Source organism: Calonectris borealis, chromosome 1, assembly GCF_964195595.1.
Source record: "Calonectris borealis chromosome 1, bCalBor7.hap1.2, whole genome shotgun sequence".
Taxonomy (NCBI): domain Eukaryota; kingdom Metazoa; phylum Chordata; class Aves; order Procellariiformes; family Procellariidae; genus Calonectris; species Calonectris borealis.
In genome coordinates, this window is record NC_134312.1 from 63,665,720 (window position 1) to 63,691,216 (window position 25,497).

Below are 25,497 nucleotides of genomic sequence, written 5' to 3' on the forward strand. Positions count from 1 at the left end.
GACTGATAACAGTGCATAACAGATAGGTGAGCTATTCCTGCAAGATCTACCACACGTTACTGAGTTCATGGCATCCTCTAAAGGGTTACAAATGTAGTTACAGTTGAGCAGTGTACTGTATCACCATCCAGCACTTTATACTGTGTAAACTGATCCCCGGTGGTTTAACTGGATGGGATTCCCGCCCCACCAGCCTCTTTAATGTGCGTTGTCAGTAGGTTCCAGCAGCACCGCGTGGACACTCCCATATGAAAACAGAATGATCAGGTGGGATAGGTAATTTAAGGATGAAGCCTTTGTGTGTATCCTTGAAAAATACCCTGCAGCAATTTTCTGTGATTTCCTTTAATATTCAGCTCTGAAGGCTACTAATCCAGTCTTGACATTTCGGAAAAGTACTCAAGCAATAATCAACCTTTTCTCTGCAAAACGCATCCATGGTTGGAAAAGCTTATATACAGATCTTCTCTGCAACCCAAGAACGCGTTTGTGAGAGAGGAGGATTTACAGTCAAGTTATGCAAATGATATTCGTATATGATTTTTGCAAGTATTTTGTTAAAATATCTGGTGAATTCTTAGCTTTTTCTCCTTCTTGTTTGAACCCGGCTATTACTACTTGAATTCTGCAAACTGGAGCAGTGGAAGTTTTATTACAGGTGGCCCATAAACAGAGTACTCCTGCAGCGGGTTGTGAATAAAGATGGCAATTGTGTAATGAAGCAATTTGTCACTGACTGCTAAAAGGCCAGAAGTTAAATGAATGGCTGACAAAGTAAGCGTAACTAGTGGACATGTTACTTAGCAAATTCTTGTAGCTGATATCAGGTCCACGTTTGCCTTACGTAAGGGGAACCCCTCTTCATTTCTCGTAAGTGTCACTCATTTCTGATGTGAGAGGGAGGATCTGGTCCTTGAAACAGAACAGATCTGCTAGTGAGCCTAATATTAAGAATAATAAAACTGGAGGAAATGAAGTGATACTGAAGGAAAGCAGAAGACCTAAAGTTATGCAAAATTTTTCCTTGCATTGTTCCTTGTTACCCTTTTTGGTTTATTTACTTTGTGAAAGCATTAGCTGCCATGCACTGTAGCCTTGCATAGGTAAGAGGGAGCCACTTTCTGTCCTTCCATGGGACTCGCTGGAGTGCTGCTGGAGAGAGACAAGTAGGTGCAGAGTGAGACGAGCTCATGTTGTCCTGCTCATTTCCAGGGAATGGAGTTTCACAGGGAATCTTACTATTTGTGCTGATTTGCTCATGGAGGTTTTTCACAGACTGCCAGGTTTTGTCTCAGCCCTTGAATTCTGGGCAGTTGTCTCCAGAAATAGTGTGTGAGGTTTGCTCATTGTGGTCTTACGACTTGTGCTAATCTGGTGTTTTCTGGGTTTTGTTTTTCTCTCTCCCTCTTTATTTAGATGAGAGATCCTTGGAGCAGCAAAATTTTTCCTTTTTCTCAATGGACTCAAAGGTGCACCAAAGCATATCAGGCAGCAGGACACAAATGGCCTTACTAAAAAGTACTTTGGAGTCCCAAGAAAATAATTTCCTTCAAACTGTTCTATCATCAGTTACCACTCCCTTTGATGTGACTTTATTTAACCAAGAAGAAGTGGTCAGGATTTCAGAAGGGAGAAGTACGCCACTGGTAGATGTCTCCGTAACAAGCAATGAGGCATTCCTAAGTGACGATGAATTTATAAGCTCATTTCCAAAGGCACAGTGGACTCCTCCACTGAAGTCTTTTGCAGTTTTAACAGATCATCACTCAGTTAATACAGTAGAGCCACCAAGAGAAACGTTAGAAACTGCGTTTCTAACATCTTCATTATCTGTCCTTTTTTCACCATATGATATCTCAAAAACAGCACAGCAAAAGACTCCGTTAAGCGCTGTCCCTGAACGCAGTAACACACTTACAGAATCAAAGCCTTTTGTACCAGATAGTGAAATGCTAACTGCAAGTAGAGACTTGCTGTTGTACCCTCCAAATACAGCTATTTATTTCACTTCCATTCCTTCAGAGGCGGGAGTTGCAGTGCAGGAAAACATAAATGCAAGTTTAACAGCTCTGCCTTTTGGGGCTGCTTCAGAAGGGTCGCCTCTTCATCTCAAGCTGCTGGATGAAAATAGCCGTGTGACCCCAGATGCCACAGCACAACGTGCAGACCCGTATGGTGACATTTACGCCTACGCGAGTATCAGAGCAGCAGAAACTCTCAGTCTAAGGACCTATCCCACTCCAAGCATTCCCTGGGCTACGCTGGCTTCAGCAGCCAGTGCTGAGCCTGCTTTGTTTCCTATTAGTCTTCCACTTGCATCTTTCCCGCTTCACTCAGCTGCCATTTCCACAGACTCTAATACAGTTCTTAATGCCAGTCTGTTTACGCATGAATTCTCCAGTACAGCACCAAATTTGCCTGCCGGTTCAGAAATATTAAGTCAATCAGAGCTTGTCAGTGAGCTCACGAGTCCAGTGCCTTTCAGGAGATCATACAGTTCTTGTTTGTATTGTGACTCAGTTTCACTTCTGCCAGAAGCAGGCTTTTCCACAGAACATGATGTGGGCTCAGGCGATTATGTTGAAACTTTGTCCATCAAAGCCTCTGAAGTACAAGGCATAACTCCATTTACAACTATAATTACTGATGGGTATGAATTAGAGGAGCCTCCACCTGAGATTTTTGATACTTCTTTTCCATCAAGACCAGTTGTTTCATTTTCTTCAAGATTCGCAGAAATGCCCGATTCAAGCGTGTTTTTATTAAGCGCTATGGTCACTCTCCTTAACAACAGAACACCTACAACAATTTCTCCTTCTTCCCATCAGCTCCCTGGAGGAGCATCGCTGAACATCTCTGTTGCCCAGTTTTCCCTCCCTGTTCTGGAAACAGTTTCGTTGACACCAAGCACTCGTGTAGAACTTCCTGATGCCACCACCGTTCTGTTTGACTCTACCCTCATGCCGAGTGAGCCGGTAGCATCGTTTGCAGTCAGTCGTACGACTTTGCTGGAGTTGCCAGAATTAATGCCATCAGAATCTGTGGTTTTGCTTGACAAGACATCTACAAGGGAAGAACCATCTTTAAATATTTCAGATTTTCCATCCAAACTTCCATCAACACCATTTCTTATTGAACCTAGCTACTTGTCTTTATCATCGGCCATACTAAATTCTTACTCTGTCATGCGAAGGGATTTATCAACACTCTTACCTCAGACCTTGTTGACTGGCACATCGGTACTTTCTGAGGATGTTTCCAGCTGGGAGTTAGCCACCGCTGTCAGCTCTGCCACTGACGCCGAGGTTTCTCACTTCCCTCTTGGTCAAACATCATACTTTTATTCAAATGCATCCTCTCCTCCAGGTGCACATGTTCCTGAAATAACGCTGTCACCAGATTTTCACTCTGAGTCGTCTGTGTTTCTGGAAGCACCCTCAGTATTGCCAGCAGGCTCTGAAGTTGTGTTTACCTCAGCTGTTACAGGAGCTACCTCTCAGTTGGAGCCTTCACTCTCCGCCTCTCGCTCCGTGGTTCCTACCCTGGTGCTGCCTGCTTCTGACACCCAGTCTGTTACCAGCAGCGTCTTGCTCAATGAAACAAATCTGATCTCTTTGTTTACTACCTTTCCGGCAACTCCTGTCTTAAATGTATCTTCATCTCTGCTCTCAACTGCTCCGGCTTCTGATGAGGATATTGGTGCTACAGTTAACCCCACGCTGCTTTTAACGTCTTGCAGCGAGGGCAGTGCCCACACAGCTCTTCCTCCCGCAGACCCTGACAACCTGACGTCACGTGCTGACGCCAGCAGCGTGATGCCCTTTCCTACAGCATCTCTGTCTGCGACCGCGTCGTTTGCTCCCACGCAATTTCCTCCGACTTCTAGCCCTCCCACTGGCCATGAAGTTCCAGCAGGAAGCAGTGTGACTGCTGATGCATCGGCTGCTCCCACCACTGTCCCCACGACCACTGCCACCAGTGCCACGGGCAGCCGTGACATGACTGCTGCAGGCAGCCTGGCGACGTTCTCCACCCCTCTGGCGACCACTACTCCATCTGAATCTGTGGTCATAACCTCTGCCGTGACCACTACCAGGCAACCCTACGTCTGCGACATCACGGTTCCCGATGCTTACTTAGTCACTGCGGGTAAGATATTCCTAATATTTTTATTTTGTTTTCCAGAACCCAGTGTAATGTGACCCCCTAGCTAAATTGCAGGTGTTGAATTAGCTGAGTGAACCTTTCAAAGAACTATGGTGTAAATTTAGACAAACAGCTGTAAAAGCATTGATTTATCATTTACTCTTGAAAATAATAGAACTCACTTGAACAAAGTCCGTTGTGATAGTGCTTTACACTGCACAGAGAATGAAATTGTCTTCTACAAGTGCTGATGCGTATATACAAGTATACTGAATTAGAGGTTGCTTTATCATTTCATGGGTTGTAAATGAATGTTACTGTCATGGTACTGTTCTGCCAAACTATTAAATGTTCTAATTGAGTAAGTTTCTCCTTTCAGTTGTTGCTGCTGTTTGTAAAAAAACCTGCATGTGAGGTAATGTTGTAATATGAAAGAGGAGAGTTGGTTTAAAAAACATTTGGGTTTTGTTACCATTTTTGTAATTTTACTGTACTAGCTTATGTTTTTATTTTCCCTCCTCCCGTACTTACTTCAATTGGATTTGGTGTGTTTGTAACCAGAAAAAGTGACGTTAGTGTGTTTCAAAATTAATTGTCTCAGCATCTGTATTTGCTTTTTTGGTGTTTTCCTACCTCTTCCTAGCTTGTTAACAAAACAATACCAGCGAACTAATCCAGGGCAGCTGCAGAAGTGCTGCATGTTCTGTGGTAAGCAACACATTTTGCCCTTAAGATTTACTTGTAATATGTAAAGCAGAATGAGCATAATCTCATCCTTCCGATATGAAGGTGAGCTGACTATGCTGGTGATGAGGAAGATTCTTTTTAACCTGTAATTTGAGTAGTTTTGTAGGCAAGTTACTGATGGAAAGTAAATGCAGGATGACAACACGACACTTTTCAGTTGTTTCCTTGACCATAGTCACAGTCTCAAGTGTGACTGTAACAGACATGACATCCATAGGGATGTGGGATTTTTAAAGCAGTTTCTTACTCGGTGGATATCTCTTTCAGTAATCAATGTCAGGTTTGTTTACTTTTATTTAAAAGAAAAGTAGATGCATATTTTCTGTGGCTTTTTTCTGACCTCATCTGCATTCCATGCGTTGCCTACAAAACTTTAACTGCGTTATGACAGCAGGCTCGTTGTGCACAGGTCAGACTGAATGTGCTTCGACTTTCAGATCCAATTTGAATGCCTCAGTGGCTCTTTAGAAGATTCTTTTACTAGAATGTTAAAGGCATTATGTATGGAAAAACAAAACAAGAGAGAGAAAGTAAACCTCAAGTTCCTCGAACTGTATGTACAGTCACTTTTTAGGATACAGTCATACCTTTACCCGTTTCCTTGTCCATCATCTTATCCGTTTGATGCAGTTGATCTCATTGCCTGCTTTTTCATGCATTGCACAATTGAAAATGCAGCTTTGCACCAAAGCCCGGGAGATGAAGCTAAAAAGTATTTACTGACTGACATTAATTTCCAGTGCTGGCCCGAAGAGCTGTTCTACAAAATGTCAGTGAATCCATCAGAGAAGTGCTCAGAGTTCAGTTCAGGCGATCAGTAGAGCTAGAGGTAAGTGGTATGAAATGTGTACAAGTACTCTTTGATCAATATAATACAACAGCGGCTTTAGTTCACAGGCTACAACAGTGATTTAAAAACAACCCATGTGGTACTATATCAGAGAGAGGTTTATTCTAACTTAAGTGTTAGTCATGGGTTTTTTTTTTAACGTGAATATGACATCAGCTTTTTTACTTTTAGAATGTCACCATTTTGTAGGACAGACCTTTCTTGGTTTTGCCAGAGGTGAGCAAGCAGTGCCCAACTTCTACTGCTCACCTCCTTTGGCTGGTGAATTGAAACTGAACTGAAAAGCTTTTACCCTTCAAAACACCTATGAAAAACTTTTGTTTCTTCTGCTAGCTGATTATATACTTAGCACCTTAAACAAAACAAAACCTTCTGCACAGCCTTGTGCTATTTTATGTTGTGAGGCCGTCGGCACTTGCAGGGGAAGTGGTGGAATCCCAAATGCAGGATTTGGCAGATGAAAAAGGCAGGGGGGGGAAAAATCAGGTGTGCAATGGTAAGATGTTATTTTTAAGCCTTCAGATAGGTGTGACTCCTGTCCTTCCCTGACTCACAGGGCTAGGAGTTGCTGCGCTCTTGGTTTTTTTTGAAAGCTTCCTCTGCTTTGATGTTCAAGGAATCCTCTTTGAACAATATTTCAGTGTTGTTTCCTAACCTTAAAGTGAGTGGCTGGTTGAGATGAGGTTTAAAGGCTCTATTCCCCCCCTCCATCTCAAACCCTCTGTCTGAGAGAAGACTGTAGAGGTAGTTTGGAGGTACCTTTGTTGTATAATCAGATATTTCAACACTGAGGGCAAAACGAAATGTTTTAATGGAATTGCTGGTATAGGTGCAGGTTCAGCTGCACTTGCAATTTTTCATGTCTGCGTTCATCCAGTTGTGATAGCCCAGCACCACGTTATCTTACTTTTTTGAGTCTATGATCTCATTTTCCTTATGAAGTTTACTCAAGTAGCAGTTTGAATTTTGAACATAGCTTGAGTTTCTCCATGCACAAAATCCGTTGGTGCCTCTAACTTCTGCTTGCCGATCTGTGTGGGGAAGCGGTGTTTTGACAGCTCCTACCACAATCACTGCACTCAGTAGTTAAACCACTCCTGTCTGATGTTTGAGAATATACCTCTCTACTACCCAGTCAAGATAGGAGTGTTACGAATTTCTGCCACACTTCAGCCACAGTGAGCTGCCGCTATAAATTATGATTAGTTTAGGTCCTTTTAGCAATACCTGCCCATAAGTTTTTTTAGGTTTTTTTTGTAAGAAAGAGATTTTTCTTCTGGTTTGTGAATTACACCTTCAGATTGTGCAAACTGGCATAGTCAAGTAGAAGTCAAAAGTTCATGATGATAGAACTACCCTAATTTTCAGTGACCTTATATACCTCAATAATATGGAAGCACTTACCCTCTTAATAGTAACAGCAGTAAGACAAAATCTATTGCTAAATATTTGAAGGTTGATTGGAGCCAACGTTTGATATCTTGCTTCTTTATATTTTTGCCTTTTAAATTCCTTCCTTTCATGCCCACTATTGCCTTGTAAAGCTCTCAATAGGATATTTTGGCCCTAAGGCTGCTCAGAAGCAACTGTTTTTATAAATAAATAGCAGTCCAGCTTCATTCTTTGCAAATTCTTTTTTATCAAAAAGAGCAAACATCTCTGTGGAATCAGTTATGCTTATTTTATGCTAGAATGCTGCTATTGTATGCGTTTTCTTTGTGATGCCTTGGGTGTGGGTTTTGCACTAAAAATAATGACTAGCAAATGTCTTCATCTCTTAACGGTGAAGTACTAACAAAACTGTTATTTTAAATGAAGAGCTGTCTATAGTATCAGCATGTTTAATGGTGATGTAATGCAAAATTTTAAACAGAATTTGTCTATATTGCTAAACTTAATTAATCAAACAGACCTGACTTTTGCTAGTCAAGAGTACCCAGGAACCCTGTGTAGATTTGCAAGTTATGGTAAAGCAGTGCACTTCTCTAAGCTGCTTTTTTACTGTGTCTCCTACTACAGTTCACAGATGTTGTTCCCTTGCTGTGATGTAGTGCGCAGTAAATGAGGAGACAGTCTTGTTAAATTTAACTTAGTAATAATGTATGCTTTAAAAATAAAATCCATGGCAACAATGGATATAACTGCCGCTCACTTTAAGTACAAACCAAGTTTAACACTGAAAGGAGAATGAAAACTTTTTTTTCCCCCAGCTTTTTCAGTTGAAACTTTGATCTCTGCTTATTATTTCAAATATTCTGAGTTGTTGAAGTGGGGGAAAAAAAAAAAAGGAGGCAGGCTTGAATCCTGCCTAATGGAGAAAACTTTTGTCAATTTTTTCCTAGCAAAAGTCCTTACAGCAAAGTGAGAATAACCTAAAATTTTAAAGTTCTTTCCAGTTGGTCTTAATGTATTGCATCTGCAAAAGAGTAAGACCCTATTGTTTGAATAAGAGTAATTTTTGTCAACTTTCTCTAACGTAAACCTTCTGACACTTGGGTAAGATCTGTTATACAATGTTCCCTTGACTTAGCTTTGTTGCACTGGGGTGTGAAATAAAGTAGTGTTGGCAGTGACTTGCTGCCAGGACCCCTGGTGCCATTAAGTTCATGCCAACAGGAAAAAGCTTTTTGACAGCCTCATTTGTGCTTGGAAATTTTATCATGCAGTATAATGTATACCTCAGCTGCTTTGTTGCTGTATTTAATGTGGGTTTTGGGGCCTGTCCTTAGCCTGGTGGTTTCTATAATCCAAAATTAGTAAACCTCTGCCTTCAAAGTGAGATCAGTTCCGTGTCAGGCAGTTAAATACTTCTTTCAAAGATGCCACCTTGTGGACTTGCACTGGCTTCATCACTACCCACTGCTGCTGAAATTCTGGCTGGTACTGTTCAGGTGTGTCAAACTGGTGAGAGAATTGTTGCCTTAGGATCCTAGTGTGTGTAGAAGTAGCAGCTTTGTGTCATTTTTAAGACCTGTGAGCCTTTGTAGCTCATCTTCAGGAAGTTAAATGCTGTCTGCAGGCTCTTTACAGGATGCTTAATAAGGTGGTGGAGAGGAAATCGGTTGTTTATGCTTTCTGCCAGATGTTTACACAGCATAATACAGTAGAGCGTAGGCATGGATTAGATTGTAGCAAAGGTGCATCTTACCAAATATTTTAGCGGACAATAATCAATATCAAATGCTTAGGGAAGATAATAAGGGACAGAGTAAACATACAATGGTGTTTTCCCCAAATACTCTTCTAGCCTCTAGTAAATCGAGGCTTGAAAACTTTCTGTACTAGAAGCGCTCTCTCTTGTAGGTAGTTTTGAATGAGATAGGTTGTGTCCTGGAAATAGCAGAGTTGGATTAGCCGTCGCACTTGGAGAAGCAATAGCTTAACTTGAGGTGGTGTAAGGGTTCTCTGCTCCTACAGAAGGTTTCTGCTTTTGCTGTGGGAATGGCTCCAAAGTGCACATGGAGTTTTGTGTGCTTCTCCAGCTTTCTGGCCCAAAGTGTTAAGATAAGAAATTTGTACTTGTTTAATATAAGAAATTTGTGCTTGTTTACTTTAATAGGTGGCACTCTAAAATGTGGTGGTTCAGCTAGCCAATTCGTTAGCATCTAACTGTCCTGGCAGTAGAGGTGAAACAGCCAAGAGGGGGTTGGATGGATGGCTGCGTTTGTGAACCGTTAGAGCTGCATCAAGAGGAGCTATTCTCATTCTTGAATCAAGAGTCATGAGCTGTGCTCATCTATCCTAGACAACTTTGCAAACTCCTCTGTGAATTAGACAGCATCATGCTGGCATGGCTACATTATTTCTGTCATCTGAATTAGGTTGTAGAGAGCTAACACTAGACAACCCTGCAGTATCTGAAGCAGAAATAGCTATTGTTTTGTCCTGTAGTGATTCTAATCTACCTACCTCAAAATTACACTTCGAAGGTTTTTTTTTAAATTTCCATTCTTCTGGAGTTGCTGTAGCTCTTCTGCTGCAGTGAAGCACAGTGTTAGCTGTTAAGATGAAAAAGTCTGTAAAACTTCAGGGGGTGTTCAGGGTAGGCTGCTTTCATTGCATCTGTGGTGCACTGCAACAGGTCAGAGATGGAGACAGCCAAGTTAGTTGTTATCAGAGGCTTGCTTTCTTTGAAATACCTAACTCTAGTGCATAAGTACATGCTGGCTGCACTAGGCCTCTCTTCCCTAGCATATATTGCTTTAGAAATCACCAGCAAATTGTCACTGAGATTTGTAATTCTAATTCCTCTTTTTCTTGCCTCTTAAGTCGTCTCCTTCGCAAGTAATGGGCAACTTTCTTTTGTCATGTCTTACCCATTATAACTGCTGTTTCCATTTGACAAACTGAAGCTGCAGAGATCATTTCATCCTGAGATAAAAGGATAAAATTTCAGATAAGAGGAACTGAAGAGAGCTGTGCATATTATTCATATCAAACCAATTTGAGTTCTGTGGGTCTAAATCCATTTAAAATAAAAGCTGGATGCTGCATATATTTGTGGGCTAAGAAGGAAGAAAGGAATAATGAGCAGCATAGATTTTTTTTTTTTTTTTTTTTCCCTTCTGCTACTGAGGTTGTTTCTTCTGGTGAAGATAATCTCTTTGAAATGCATGGTTTTTAGAGGACAGGAAAGAGCTGCTTGCTGTCTCATCTAAACAGCAAATGCCATCACTTTACATTGTTGCAGAAATACCAGTAAGGAACATGCGGGTCACAATTTAAGTAGCACTGTGCTTTTCTATAAGGCTGATCCTGAAGTTGAGGATATCTAACATATCCCTTTACCAGCACAAAGCCTGCAAGGTGCTAGCATCTCTTCATCTAAGAGGTGCACATTTTTCAGAACCTTTGAGTCTCTGGTTTAGATTATTTATTTACTTGTGAGGCCATCATGTTGGACGTCTCAAAATATTTTAGTGTGACTGCCTTAGGCAAATAAAGCAAACTGGAGGAGTAAACCAAAGAGGAAAAAAATAATGCTAGGGAAACAGATGTCTTTGATATTGAGAGAGTTTCTCTGAAGGAGAGAAGACACTGCAATATGTTTAAATAAATAAAAGCCTTCAGTTTGTTTTTACTTAGGTGACAGAGAAATGGTGGATAAGAGTGTCTGCTTGGAAACATTCACCTAGGTTTATATTTAACTTACAATCTCATTTCTTTTACACGATGACTAAGGCTCCTCAGGGTTTTTAAGAAGACGCAAAGTCAGGAGACGACTTGGAAGAGGAAAATTGTATTTGTGGTAACTGCTGAAATAAGCAGATAGAAGCGTTCTCTGGAAGAAAGCGTTCTTGAATGTGAAAATTGTATCCATAAAACACAGGTCATGTGTATTTTGCTTCTTGCATATCACATGTGAATGGTATAGGATGTATGCGCTATGCAGTATATGACTAAAGTGCAAAAGCTATGCAGGCAGTTCAGTAAGTAAACAGCAATTTTGTATGGGATCTCTTATGTACTGCAAGGCAAGGCAGGCAAGCAGCTACTGTCCTGGGATGTAATAAATCAAAAAGTATTGAGATTGGTGTGTTACACTGAAGACATTCTGGTAGGTGCACCTAGCACAGGGGAGTTGACTCTGATGCACTGCAGCACAGGCTGCAAGGCACAACACTATCAGAGTGTTTATGCTTCTGCTCTCTCTTTGAAAAATAAAGGTTGCATTTTCCTACCTCTTGATGATGTGGCTTTGAAATGCGTGAGACTATGTAGGTCAAAAGCGTTGCCAAATTTCACATTGAAGATTTTTTTTTAAATTTCTTTTTCTTTTTTTGTAGGTTTATAAAATTTCCCCCAGATTTGCTTTCTTGGTGACGTCAGGTCCTTTTGTTTACACGGCAGTAGCTGTCATAAATGTGCTTGTGAACAGCAGTCTTTTTCGTGGTGAGGCCCCCATGATCCTCTCACTGCATCCTTCTTTCACTGTGCCAGATAACAGATTCCAAGTTCAGACAGGTGAGTTCTTCCTGACGCGAAGAGGAGGAAATGTAGCTTTGTATTGATTCACACTTCTTCACTTGTGATTAAGTACGCAAGGTCAAGTCAAAATCCTGCGTTCTACTGCTGTGAATCTTAATTCTTGCTTGTTAGTGAAATACTTGCCAGATCTGTGGTTGAGAGATGATAAATTGTAAACAGTTAACCCTATAATTTCATGATTTTTTTCAGGAAAATTTTTTTGGCACGTTGCAAAGTAGGTGTGCTCTTTTTCTTGCTTCGAAAGGTGAGAAGAGAAAAAAGTTTCTGTGAAACATTTACTCATAAAATCACAGTGCAGCTACTTTATAATGCTTGAGTCAAGTTTCAAATTATGTTTACCTTAAATACTACTTTTTAGAATTCTCATAATGTAAGGGGATTGGTGAGCAGGAGGATCGATTGCTCGTGTATAATGTGAGCAGGTGAATTGCTCATGTATTCAGCTTTCCATGGCTGCTGTATGGCAGCAGTTTATGTGAAGTCTGTGACTACTAATAATCTAAAGAAAATATTACCCATGTGATAGATTTTAAGAGTCAGTGGTATCATTTAAAATCTTCTTCAGGCACTATTTGCATACATTGACTGCGTAATGAGGTAGTGACAAGGATTGAGTATATAGGCAGAGAGTTAATGAATGTCAAACATGGTGCTTTTTTTCAGGTATGTTTCATGTGTTGTTTCTGCTCTGTTAATAACTGTATGGTAAGACATGACTACTTTAATTGTGCAGGTGTAATGTCTTTTTCCATTGCTTAATGTGGTTATATAGATAGACAGTAGACATATTTTCTGTTCTTGAACCTTGTATAACATTGCTATTAGGGTCTGTAATTTAATCATAGCATTTCTTTGGGTAAGACTACATCAGGAAATCCACGGATGTGCATGTAGTTAAGGTCTGTGTGCCTGCTCACATTCCTCTGCACTCACTCTTCCTCTCCTGTGCTCTTTCTTTCTCTTCTGTGAAAGACTTCAAGGTGTATGTATCTAGATTTAAAAGATTGTGTGCTAATTAAGTGTTTTGAAAGTGTTAGACTGACACTAATGTGTATTAATGGCCCCGATATGTGGTCTTCTAGACAAGCTAAATATTTCAGTCTACAAGAAAGAGAGATTTGTTGCTTTTTTCCTTAAGATTTTCATTGATCTGTTGGGTACTAAGGATTTCAATGTGGCTGATTCAGCGTTCCAGTCCTGAAAATTAGCCACATGTATGTTGTAAAGGTCTTCCAGTATGCAAGAGGAAACAGTGGGTATTTTGTCACTAATATCTTTTGGTAATCTAATTACTGCTGCGGTAGATATTAATGAGTAGAGAATTTAGTGCACCAACACAAAATGTATTTCTACTGTATTTTTACCCAGTGTTTCACTGAATATGTCCTGAATTCCATGAAAAAGTGATAGCCCTGTGGATTCTCTTAATTTTGTTCTCTCTCATGGAAGTACTTGTCTGTAGGAATAACGTGTACCCTTTGCCTTCAGTGCTTCAGTTTGTGCCTCGGAATGTGGATGTTGGGTTCTGCAACTTTAGCCGGCGCATTGAGAAAGGGCTGACAATGGCATTCATGGAAGTGAGCAAACACCAAGAGTTCTACAACTTCACTGTGCAGGTAAGAAGATTAGCATGTTTTGTGTCTGTCCCTTTTTCTCCTCACCTTTGGTGGTCCTGTGTTTCATCCAGCCAGTTAAACGAGTTAGGTGTTCACTGGCTACCACTTGCCATCTAGATCATGTAGAACTATGAGGCTTTGTCATGAAGTCAGGATTTTTTCCCCCTATAAAATAATCCAGCACCACATATCCCTCTGGTTTCAAGACTTTTGTAAAAATGATCCAAGATGATGATTTATATCCAAAAGCATGATTGAATATAATAGAGTTTATACTTTTTCATATAAAGGCTGCCCCAACCCTTATCAAAGTCATTCCCATCAGATTTTACTATTACAGAGTAGGATGTGGTTAGAATATTTTTCTTGGAAGACAACTTTCAGGTCTCATTGCCACTCAGGGGATCCAATTAGGGAATTATAGGACTTAAATGCACTCTGCCATTATGTGAGTAAACAATGCTAGTTACTTCTGAATTCTAGAAATACTTACAGCAGTATATGATGTCCGTGGCAGCTGCTACTGGAACTTCACATACGAAATGTATTGCATATGTGCTGGGAACTGAATCACATAGCAGAGCTTAAAACTCCCTGGAAAGTCAGTAATTCAACTTAATGAGACCAACTCCCTCTTCTGTCTGAATTCTTAAATTTAATCTAGCTTTATTGTAACACCAAAATTAGTAAAAATTTTGTCATGTTATTTAACTGGCACCATAAATGCTCATCTGTGGTACCCTAAAATAAAATCATAGCAGGAAAAATGGCATAAACTTCACAGTACCTAAAGTACTATATAGTATATATAGTAAAGTGCTCAGAACTGTACAACTGAATGACACAATGTGACTGGATAGACTAAAGACCAAACACACAAAACTATTTCTTGAACTATAGCTTAGCAAACTTTTATTTAAAATACTTCCTTACTGTCTGGAAGAGGTTTGTCTACATGAACGCAGTTGCTGTGTACATTGGTGCCAAAATAAGGCTTCTAACCAGTGGTACGGTCTGGGCGTGCATGGTGCAGGAGGTTTTGACCAAGAGAACATCCATTTTCAGAAGGTTTCTTTAACGTGGGTCTCTTCCTGTCTGTTCCACAGTTTGGTATTCATCTAAGATTTCTTTATCAGTAGGTTTATTTTGCTGACTGTCTCTCTAGGTGGGTTTTTTCATCACTTTCTGGACTGTAGCTTTCAGATCATTTTGGATTATGATTGACCTTAAAGGTTAACTCTTAGAAGAGGAATTCACATGTAACTTTGCCTCTTCTGAGACTCAGCAGGCTGAAGGAATCTGGAATAGATGTTCCTCTGTTTTGATGTGAGCTGCCCCTTCTTCATGTTAGGAAAAAAAAATTCTGTCAATGAAGGAATGGAAATGCCAGTGATTTGGTTTTGCTGACCCTGCTTCAATCTTGTCTTTTCAGATACTGAATATAACTCTGAGCAGGCCTGGGCTAGCATTTCGGCAAGGCCCTGTGAGCATTGTTTTTGCCGTCCGAGATAAATACGGTTTTCTAAATGGGTCTGAAGTCAGTGAGCAGCTAAGAAACTTGTCAGTGGTGGAATTCAGCTTCTATCTGGGCTTTCCTGTGCAGCAAATTGCTGAACGTGAGTACTTCCTGTTTGCCAAGAGTGCAAAATACTTTTTTTTAGTATTTTTTCCTCTCTACAATTTTAAAGTAATTTTGTGCATAAGTGGTAATGCAGCTTAAAGTATCTAACCTGTATCATGAATTCTGCAGAGCAAATCCATGCCCCTCTCTGCTCACATACTGCATATCAGTGTTACAGCAACTTGTTGCTTTTGTCATCATCCTTTCCTTTCGCGCTGGGCCAGTTGTGCTTAACCCTGGCTTCATTGGTCTATTGGTCCTAGTCCAGATTAAAAAAAAAAAAAAAGTCGCTTTGATCAATATTGCTGTGAAGTGCAATCCAAGGTGTGTGTGGTGATTTCTACAGGGGCCTTTACTGCTTCTCAGCAGGGTTTACTACCTGGGACTTTGCATGGCATTTAACTGTGGCTCTGACTTCTAGAAAGCCTGGGACACTGGCAACATAAGCTTATATTTGCCCATATAGTCTGTCTGGGTTATCTGTTAGTCAGCAGCAGTGCTTTTTTGAGTACGCTATTATCTTTTAAGGTATTACCTTTTAAGCATATCTCTCGCTTCTTATGTACAACTTGTACTGCAAGTCATCTTTTCCAGTCCGTGGCCATCCTAAACTTAGATTAATGGGAACTGCCTGCATAGCAGAGTTTTCTTGACACTCAGCCTTGACAACTTATGTTTAGTTAGATTTTTCAAATGACCTCAGTCTCATAAATAAGCCAAGTTTCTAAACTCAGCAATTAACCTTGTACACTAATGGGTTGTTCATGACAGAAATGACTCATGAATGTAAGCAAGATCATGAGAGAACAGTACTTGCCTTTCCCCCCTGGTGGGTGTTACTGCTAACTCAGTCCATTTAATTCCCCTTTTCTCCTATCTCACTGTGCTTTCCAATGCAGATTTTTAATTTTCTGAGTTATTTTTGTGAGCTGTGTAGGTGCATAACATCTAACACAGTGATTCTTGCTATACGGTTAAACGTCTAGTGGAAAATCAGGTCTAATGGCAGCTGCTGTTCATTATACAGCTGTGCAATAGTATGTCAGTGAAGATACTGTAAAGAGAGTGATTGTCAACAGAAGTTGTTCTCTACAGCACCTTTAAATCCATGTAAGATGACTGCACAGTGTTCCCAATGACTAGAAGTACTTTAAACGTACTAATTTTTTGAAACTTTGTTTTCATTTTCCAGCATTTTTGAACCCTCTGCTCCCATAGTCAATTAAAAAATGTATGAGATGGTTGTTCTTTAAACATCTCTGCTCTTACTCGGTCTCACACAGACTGTATCTGTGCAGTGGTAGCTGTATTTAATTGAGCCAGGACCAAAAGCCTTGAGAATTCCTATCCATAGAAGACTAGCATTTCTTTTGTTCCTTGTGAGGCCACAGGACTTCTCAGGTTGCGGGCCGTGGTTTTTATCTCTCACTGAATTCAAATTAAATGTTGCTCTTGCCTCTGTTGCTTGAAAGACATTTCTCTACTCTGCATAGTCTCTTTTGCACTTTTGCCCTAGAGTTTATTACTTTTAGTCTCTTGGGTAGTATTTTCGGTGTCGTGGGGCTTTTCTTTCCTGTGATGTATGCACATCTGGTCCTACAGTTTTTAGTTTTGTCCACATATTCTGGAGTGATACTTGTAGTGAATTTGCAGGTTGCCCTTTGCTGAGAATCCATCTTCTGGATTGTGCAATGGAGCTACAGTGCAATTAAACGATAACAGAATTTCTACGAAGGCAGATATATCCTGAAAGACAAGCTGGTCATAGGGGAAAAACATTCCTAGTAAACATGCATGTACACTGTTCTCCTTATTTTCCTTTCCTGATGGTACTTAGGAAATTTGACTGCAATTTCTTCAGTGCTGATAGCAGGAGCTCTCCCTGTGTTATCTGCGTGCTCGTAGTGCCTGGCCAGTGGGGCTGGTTCCTGGCCAATGCCAGTGGAGCTCTGTGACAGCTCACATGTTCATGAGAAAGCCATGCAAGGTAGAATGAGTGAGGAGGTCAGGCAGTGCCTTTGGAAAAAGGTCTCACTAGGATTTCTCCTCTTTTCCTGACTGCTCTGAGGATTTGCAATGAAGTCATGTAGTTGTTGACTGTTACGGCCTGGCAAATTTAGCCTCTGTTAGTACAATGGCATGTCCCAGCCTGTGGGTGAGATACTTCTATAACTTCGTTTCCGAAGCTTCAGGAATTGTTTGTTCCTGTTGGCAATCCTACACAAACATGCCAACAGTGTGGTAATTTAATTCCTGCAAATTCCAGCACAGGCCTCTAGACTTCAAACGCAAAATAATTATTCTTCCTTCCCTCAAATCCACCAAATCTTCCAAACGCTACTGAACCTCGAATCCTCAAATCCTCAATCCTCCCTTAGTGTAGGAAGGTAGAGTATCTCATCCGTGGTAACTAAGACCGTCATGATACACACTTCATTCCCAGACTCTCATATTTGGAGCTCTTGAAAAATGCCATTGCTTTGGTGCACATCCCCAGTAGCAGGAATGATGGCAGTCAAACAAGCTAGGTATACACCCTCCAATGACACCACCTAACTGCTGCCATAGTTTATTGAATGAATGTTGCCAACAGAGCAGAGCACTTGCCTTGGAGATCTCAGCCAGAGTTTGGTGGTGTGGTGTCTCTTAGTTTGTTTGACAGAGAAATTTTGAAGACTACCTTCAAATTTGTCTAGACAGAATTTTCAAAACTTTTAATTTTGAATTAAAATAAATAAAATAAAATACATGCAATAAATCAAATTAGAATAAGTATATTAAATTTCAATTTAGTAATTCAGAATTTTTAAGAAAGATGAGATCTTCCCAAAGTTTGCAATGTAGAAAACATGAGTTTTTGGTGGATATGGTGCCCTAAATCAAGGAGTATCTTGTCAGCATTTGACTTGCATGTGCTAGAGGAACTCATATTTACTGTAGATTGAGCCCGCTGCAGGACAGCTCATTTTGATTTGAACTTGTCTAGTTTGGTCTCAATAGTGTTTTGGCACATTTGTAGTCACTGTTTTGGAACACCAGACATGGTGCCATTTGATAAGTCAGCAAAGTGGGAACACAATTTCTCAGCTTGTTAGAGCTATGGGTCCGTCTGTCAGCAAGCACAAAAACGAATGTAGCTCATACGCTTTTATAAACGAGGCAACCACGCTCGGTTATTTTTAGCTGTTTCTACAGTTTCTTGCACTGTTGCTGTGACTGTATTTTGAGCCAAAGGATTTTAGATCTTCAGTATTCAGAGCCAGAAATCATGTCCAAAGGCTCAGCAGCATTGGGCAGATCCTTCTTGAGACATCTTATTCAGCAGACTGTTGAGGACAACCAACAGCCAGATCCTGAAAGCTACTTTGGCAGGAAGATGCCTAAATGTCTTTGTTTTCTAGGCCTTGAACTCTGCTTTCATGCTGTTCCTCGGTCTACAGAGGAGTCGTAGCAGGGAAGGTGTTGTCAAGATCTTCCTTAGATAGATAGCTGCTTTGGTCTTTGCAAATTGATATGCAACCCGCTGCTTTTCAATTTTTGGATGTTTATATATTTACATATAAATAATTTACGTATGATATTGTTTACATGTAAATTGTTTATATGTAAATATGAAATGTTCCTTGCCGTACTGTTCTATGCCGTTTGTGCCTTAGTTATCAGGCATGGTAACAGTTAATACTCTTGGTGGTGAATTTTTTTTCCCTCTAGGGACGCTGTTTATGATTTTGTAAGTTTTATAGTCTGCATCTGAAGAAAAAGAACTGATTTGTAGGTGAGCTGAGCTGTCAGAGGATTGAAGTTGATTTGTACTGAGCAAAAGCTACTTGCGTAATATCACTGTATCCCAACGCTGTTACGTGAAGTGAGACCTTGCCTTTGATATCCCGAATATGACCCTTGTTTGAAGGAATGTATTTGCTCCCTGCTGCTTGCTAACTTCACATTGCCTTTCACACACAGCCCTTTCACTGGATTTTTCACATAACTAATATGTACTGTTTATACTTTTAACTGTGTGGGTTATCCCTGTGCAGTACGTCATTAACAACAGGAATTTTTTGTCAGCTTTTTCCACTCATTGAGTCAAGGTCAGTAGTGTGAAAGTTGTTAGTTTGACCGAATGGACTGTTCTGTGCAGGGATAGGGCTGTTGGAGTGGTCAAGCCTGGAAACTTACAGCTTTTTTCTTTCCCTCACAGACTTCTAGGTGTCTTCAGCAACATGCTTATTTTCACATGTTCAGTTTACACCTTCCTGCACGCTTATTTTGTGTTGTCCAACTTACAACTCACGTTTTAGATCGTAAACTGGTTAGATGGTCATGAACTACATGTCAGCAGAAAGAAAACCAAGTCTAGTCACAGTTTTTGGGTGCTAGTTTATTAAAAACAATAGGAAAGAATATATTTGATATCTCTTTATGGCTGGAAGATTTCTGTGAGGGACAGGCAAAGGCTAGCTGTGGACTAGGTGAGGAATATCGGCCTTCATGAACTTAGCCCGAAGAAATCTCTTTGGTTTTATTATGGCTTTAAATAGAGAGAGTTGCCTTGGAACTTGCTTTTTTTTTTAGTGCCATAAGTAGCACTTTGATGGGTGGCATCTATTTCAGATATCTTGGAGATGTTGTGAGGCCAATAGCATAATATAAAATCATGTGATACAGTCCAAAGACTGCAAAAATATCTGGCAATTTTTACCTGGGTGGATTTTGGATCAGACTTTTAACAGATACAGTGTGTTACTATTGCCTGCACCCCAATATTTGCATGGAATCTTATTTTTCAGTTGATGCTTTCTCATTCCAAATACTGCATTCCCTCCATGCTTTCTGTTACTGTTCCTCCATTTATCAGAAATAAGAACAATCAGTATGGTACCAGTTCTGTCCTGCATGGTCCCACACGTCTCTGTATGAGAGAGAGGGTCAGAGAGATCCTTGTTGGAGCATCTGGCGAAGGCCTGTTGCCCGAGTGGTGTGCTTCAGACTGTTGTCAAGAGGTTTCTGGGTGACCAGGTGACCCTTCGCCTTTTCAGTCAGCATTGAATCAATGCTGTTACGTGGTGTGGTGCTTCAGGGCTGCGTGTTAGAATCTTCTAACGATAGCATCTACTTCATTAATGCATCTATAGTCATTAGCAGACCAGCTGCAATCTAACTAATAATTGCATTTTGTCTATCCAACTTCCCCCTCAGAATAACAATCAGTTTGTGCTGGTTTTAATCATTAAATCTTGCAAATATGATCTTGCTGCAGTGCTGAGACTCCAGCTGAGCTCAGGATCTGGCCACATGTGTGTTGGTGAGACACTTGAGTGACCTATGGAATAAGAGTTGGAGCCTGGATTTTCTGACTTCTGAGCATGGTCTCAGTTGCAGAAGAGTCCATCATTTCATGCATTCTTCGTCGGGTTTTAGAACCCAATGATCACAGCACTTCTTCCTTTTCAAGGTCAAGTTTTTCTGCTCAAGTTGTTTTATTTTTAAATTTCATTAATTCCGTGAAAAGTTTAAGTGAATAGTCATCCAGCAATTTGCATGAATTAAATCATTTTCAAGTACTAATTAGAAAAAGTGCGAAGAGCACATTAAGTATTGAGGCAAAACATGATTTTAGTTTAAAAGAAGAAAAAACTCACAACTGCCAGCAGTTCAAAGTTTTATGGCCATTGGAAGGTTTTTGATTTTCTTACCTCGGTCTTTCCATGCTTTGGAAAAACAACAGATGCAGTTCAGTTTATGCTTTTTTGTTCAGGTTGTATTTCTAAATTGAAGTAAACAATTGCATGACCAGAGTAAATAGAACTCCAACCTAAAAGCTACGATCAGAAGAATTGTGTAGCAGGATGCCAAAAATAAATGTGTTTGTTTAAATGGACTGTGAGGTGCTTTTTGTGTGTCCGAGAGTTTTGGAAATTTAATGCATCCTGGTCAGTGTATAGAGGGACGATGTTTCCTGTTCAGAATAAAGGACCATATTCTGATACCCTTCGGAATAGTAAGTCAAAAAGTACCTCCCACGTGGTTCTCTTGAAGCTAGCGGTGCTATTATTGAGATAAAGGTGGAATAACAAAACTTTCTTTTTTTTTCCCATAGGACTATTTATAAATCTAGGAAAATAAAAGGTACGATGTAACTAGTAATTCTTTTGCTCTTGCCGTAACAAAAAATTCATAAGTTTTTTACGGGGCAAAAAGAATCAGTTTTTAGGTATACTGACAGAGGTCAGCTACTCTACAAATTATTGCATAATTAAATTAGAAAAATGGTAATTTTCTGTTTCTCTGAAACATGCAATAGTGGCAAACTATTCTACAGCTGAAGACAGGACATCTTTGCTCTAAATTGATCTAGCATGGACCAGGTCATTTAATTGTTATGTGCTGCATTCTTTCTATCCATGAAATGGTTTAAAAATTAACCTTTGTATAATGCTTAGCAAACTGCATCTGGATTAAATATTTTGAGAAAGTTACGACCCTTCCTTTTTCTTACTGCCATAGTGAAGCTTAAGACTTCCCTTAAGGAAACTGTTGGCCCAGCCCCCGTCTTCACTTCTTTCCCAACATGTCTTTACTGCTCTCCAGTGGAAACCTTGGGAAAAATCTTATCCCTACTGAAGTCAGTGGAAATAGACTTTATTTACTTCACTGGGGCAAGGATTTCACTCTAGAGCAGAGCTTTTTTGGAAGAATTGAGAAATTAAGAAAGCTTGGAGCCACGAAGCCAAACACAAAAGCCATGAGATTTGTGTACAGCAATGTTTCTACATGCATTTATTTGCAATTTTTGTAAAAAAAAAAAAAAAGTTATCAAGGTGGTGTTTTTTAAATGCTTCCCCCTGCACAAGTCTGGAACACAAATCAGATATATTTAGTTTTCTGCTTTACATTTAGTGTTTCCGTGTAGCTTCTGCTTCAGAGAAGGTCTTATTTTCATTCTAAGATACTCATGAGTTGCCTCATTGCCCTTTGAGCAAAACATCTGATCCTGCAGCTAGCTCAGCGAGAGTCACAATTCACAGTGAACTTTTAAATTTCTAGGAGCAATGACCTTGGTACAGCAGCTTGAAATCTTTCAGGTAATAAATCTAACTGCTTCAGTTAGCTTCTTTTTGTTCAGAGGCGAACTCGGGAGTGTATGTTCGGAGCACTTTCCTTACCGTTGTGTCTGCATGGCCTCAGGAGTAGCAATATGTCTGTGTAAATAAGATGCTTACTGACAGTATAAATTATGAAGTGGCTTCTTTTCTTGTGTATGTTGTTGAGAATACTGTTCTTACGGATGTTTTTCCTCCATTCTGTTTTTCCCTCAGCCTTTCATTATCCTAAGCTTAATGTGTCTCAGTTGATGAAATCTTCCTGGGTGAGAACAGGTACGTACAGTCTCTGTGAGTAAGAAGGAGCGCAATTTTTTTTGTTAGCAGGATAACTAGCCTAGGTAAATATCGATAGCTTAGGGGTGCCGCATTTTTATGAGGTAATAACGTGCCTGAGCTGAATAAATTCTAAAACCAAAGGCCTAGTGACCTGGAATATCTGGGAAATGTAATTCCCGGGTCTAGAGTGAACTACTGCAAGTCCTTGATAATGTGCACAAAGTAATTTTTGTCTATAAAGCAGTTCATTCTTAGTGAGGCAACTTACACTGTCAGGCGTAAAGTGTCTATTCTGTATGCTGTCAATATACCACACTGTTTTTTAGGTTTTTATTTTACTTTAAGTGAAAATTAAAATTTTATTTTTGTGGCACTTTCTACCAAAATGTGCCAGGAATAAAACAGAATGAAAATAGATACATTCCAAGTACATGAAGGAGTTTCGTCGCATTTCATTGATCTCTTCTGATTCATTCACAGCAGATCGCTCCCACCCAAGACTTCTGGATGTTTTATTCTATAATTCACAGATATGGTTGAGCTGTCACATTCAGGTGCTCAAAGGCTGTTGAGGTTGCCTGCACGCTAGAGGTCCTACCTGCTTCTTTTAAGCAGAAAGCCTGAACGGTGACCAGGCTATGCCTAGCAAACTTGCTGTTAAGGTGCAGATGCCCCACTGGATACACTTTTGTCTTCCCACAACTTTTCCACCTGTAGTTCTCCAGTAGTATAGACTTACTCTTTTTTCAGGTAACTCTGTCTCTACTCACCAGTGACCCAGTTTACTTTCTAAGCAGGAAACCAAGTTGCAGCCTAATCTCCTGAAACCCACACAGTTTGTTTTAGAGAAGAAAAATGAAGAATTTCAGATCCTGTTCAGTAACGTGAGAGAAGCTACATGTGTATCCCACATCCAATGTCATCCTTCCTTAGAGATTCATGTTGGCTTTTTTGGTCACACCCCCACACTCTCTTGCTCAGCCTTAGGTTTGCTTTGTCCGTTGTTGCTGGAAGTTTCCTTAGATCCTGCAGTAAGAAGAGGTTCTTCCAGCTCTGAAATCATGTCCCCTTGGGTTTTTCTAAGCTTCCAGACTGTAAGATTTTGAAAGCCAATTGCAGCACCTTTTTTGCTGTAGAGGATTTTTTTGTAATCCCCGTTCTTGCAGGCAGCCTGGGAAGAGCTAGCAGACTTTGGCTGGGTCAGTACTTTTAGTCTGTATATTGTATTGTAAGGGTAATGACTCATGACATAGGAAAATGAGAGAATTTATGCACATAAAGATGAGGTTTTTAATATTAGATTACCCAGATATATGTGCATATAATCCAGTAGTCATAAAACGTTGGGATATGCAGCGTTCTCTGTAGCTGTCCCTCTCAGTTGTAGAATACAGTTCATGCTATTAAGCATAATTCATTGATACTGAAATTCAATACACAGGCAAGAACGTTCTTCTACTTGCTGTATATAATAGCCTTAGGCCACTGTCTATTTATTTTGCCATTTAATTCTGAGATACTTAGTTTGTGATTGAATTTAGAAGGCAGATGCTGTTGATCTCTGTGAAGAATCATGAAAATGTTTCCTTTTTCTGACATCTGCAGTGAAAATTTTTTAATGGAAAAAGTGGTTTTAGTATTTTTGTTCTAAAAATTAAAACAATTAAAATTATATTTAATTCATTTTATCTAATTGGATGGCTTTTTATTAAGCACCATACTTTAAAAAAAAAAAACATGAAAACACTTACTGAAAAAGGGACTTTTAAAAAATATAAACCATTTAGTGGAGAGCCTTAGGATTGAAAACAGAATTATTTTACTGCAGTCAGGGGTGAGTTGGTTTACTATCCTTTAGGGTTGTTTAATTAGGTCATTTGAATGACTATTGCTCCATTCACTCCACTTCTCTTTTACTGGATGCCATCTTGTTAGTGAAGTTCCACACTTTTTTCATGTTTCCCATGTGTTGTTCCTCAGGGATTCCTCTCAGCATTAGCTGCCCCAGTGACCCGGAGTACCTGGGGTTGGGAAGTGAAGTGGGCAGGGCTACTAACCAGTTTTTTTGTGCTATGATAAAGATTGTTAATCTTTATCTTATCTAGGGAAGATGCACTTGGAAGTTCATGTGCTGCTGGTCTCCTATTTTTTCTCCTTGATTCTGAACCCTTGCCTTGCCCATCTCCACCTCTCTATCACTTCTGAACACAACATTTTGACTGAAAGTAGCTGCAGCAGACAATTTGGACTGAATTTTCTTTTATTTGTTTTTAAACAATCAATTGAATGCTCATAAGTTTATGGGTTTTTAGAATTGAAACTGTTTCTTCAGTATCCTGGGTCTGTCTAGACTGGCTGAGATTCCAAAAATGCCCTCTGCCCTAATTTTTTTTTTTAATTTATTTCTTTTAACCTTTTCCCACCCAATGTCTTCCTTTCCAACATGTAGCCTCCGGATGAACTGGGCAGTATTCCGATATGAATACAGCTGCTCTTGAATTGTCTGTGAGATGTCACAGGGTGACTTAAAGCTTGTAATTGAAGTTGCAGAAGAGACACTGAAAACTTTTACTAATTCATTTGTGTTCTTGGGTTACTTTCTCTGCAATGTAGTTCTCTTGGGTGTCGTCGACCAGCGAATTCAGGAGGAAGTGTTTCAGGCTGAGATGGAGCGGAAACTTGCTCACCTGTTAAACGAGGCTTTGGCCAGAGGGCGGATATGGAGACGAGCCAGTTTTGCAGGCAGCAACGTTGTGCAGGTATTAAGAGCTGAAAGTCAGAGGAAGAAATAAAGGGGAATAAATTATTAAGTTAATATTTTCTAGGTTTTGAGTTGAGAAAGATAACTCAAAAGCATGTATCACATTTAGCTAGATGCTTGTGTTTTGCACCGAAAATATGGTTCTTTTGGATACCTTGTCGTATTTTAAACTAAACATAACAAATGGAAACAGCTGAATATTTTAAGTGGCTACAAAAAAATTCCAATGACTTCTTAAAAACTACATTGAAAATTATTTTACCAACATCCTATTTTAAAAAAATGCTATCTTGTCTGACTTACCTGAGGTGCCTAGCAAAAGGAGACGGGATGGTCATCTGAGTCAAAAAAAGTACTCTGCTGGAACAGCTACTTCACAGTTCTCT

The 25,497-nt window shown here is 39.9% G+C and overlaps 1 protein-coding gene across 1 annotated transcript in view; it reads left to right on the forward strand.

Annotated features, from left to right (window-relative positions):
• Positions 1-437: 437 nt before the first annotated feature.
• KIAA1549 (KIAA1549 ortholog) overlaps positions 438-25,497 on the forward strand; it is a 76,173-nt gene continuing 51,113 nt past the window's right edge. The window contains exons 1-8 of the mRNA XM_075140626.1: positions 438-489; positions 1,417-4,149; positions 5,634-5,722; positions 11,530-11,707; positions 13,220-13,347; positions 14,780-14,963; positions 22,288-22,347; positions 24,964-25,109. Of these exons, the coding sequence (XP_074996727.1) occupies positions 438-489; positions 1,417-4,149; positions 5,634-5,722; positions 11,530-11,707; positions 13,220-13,347; positions 14,780-14,963; positions 22,288-22,347; positions 24,964-25,109 (3,570 nt within the window). The remainder of the gene's footprint in view (positions 490-1,416; positions 4,150-5,633; positions 5,723-11,529; positions 11,708-13,219; positions 13,348-14,779; positions 14,964-22,287; positions 22,348-24,963; positions 25,110-25,497) is intronic.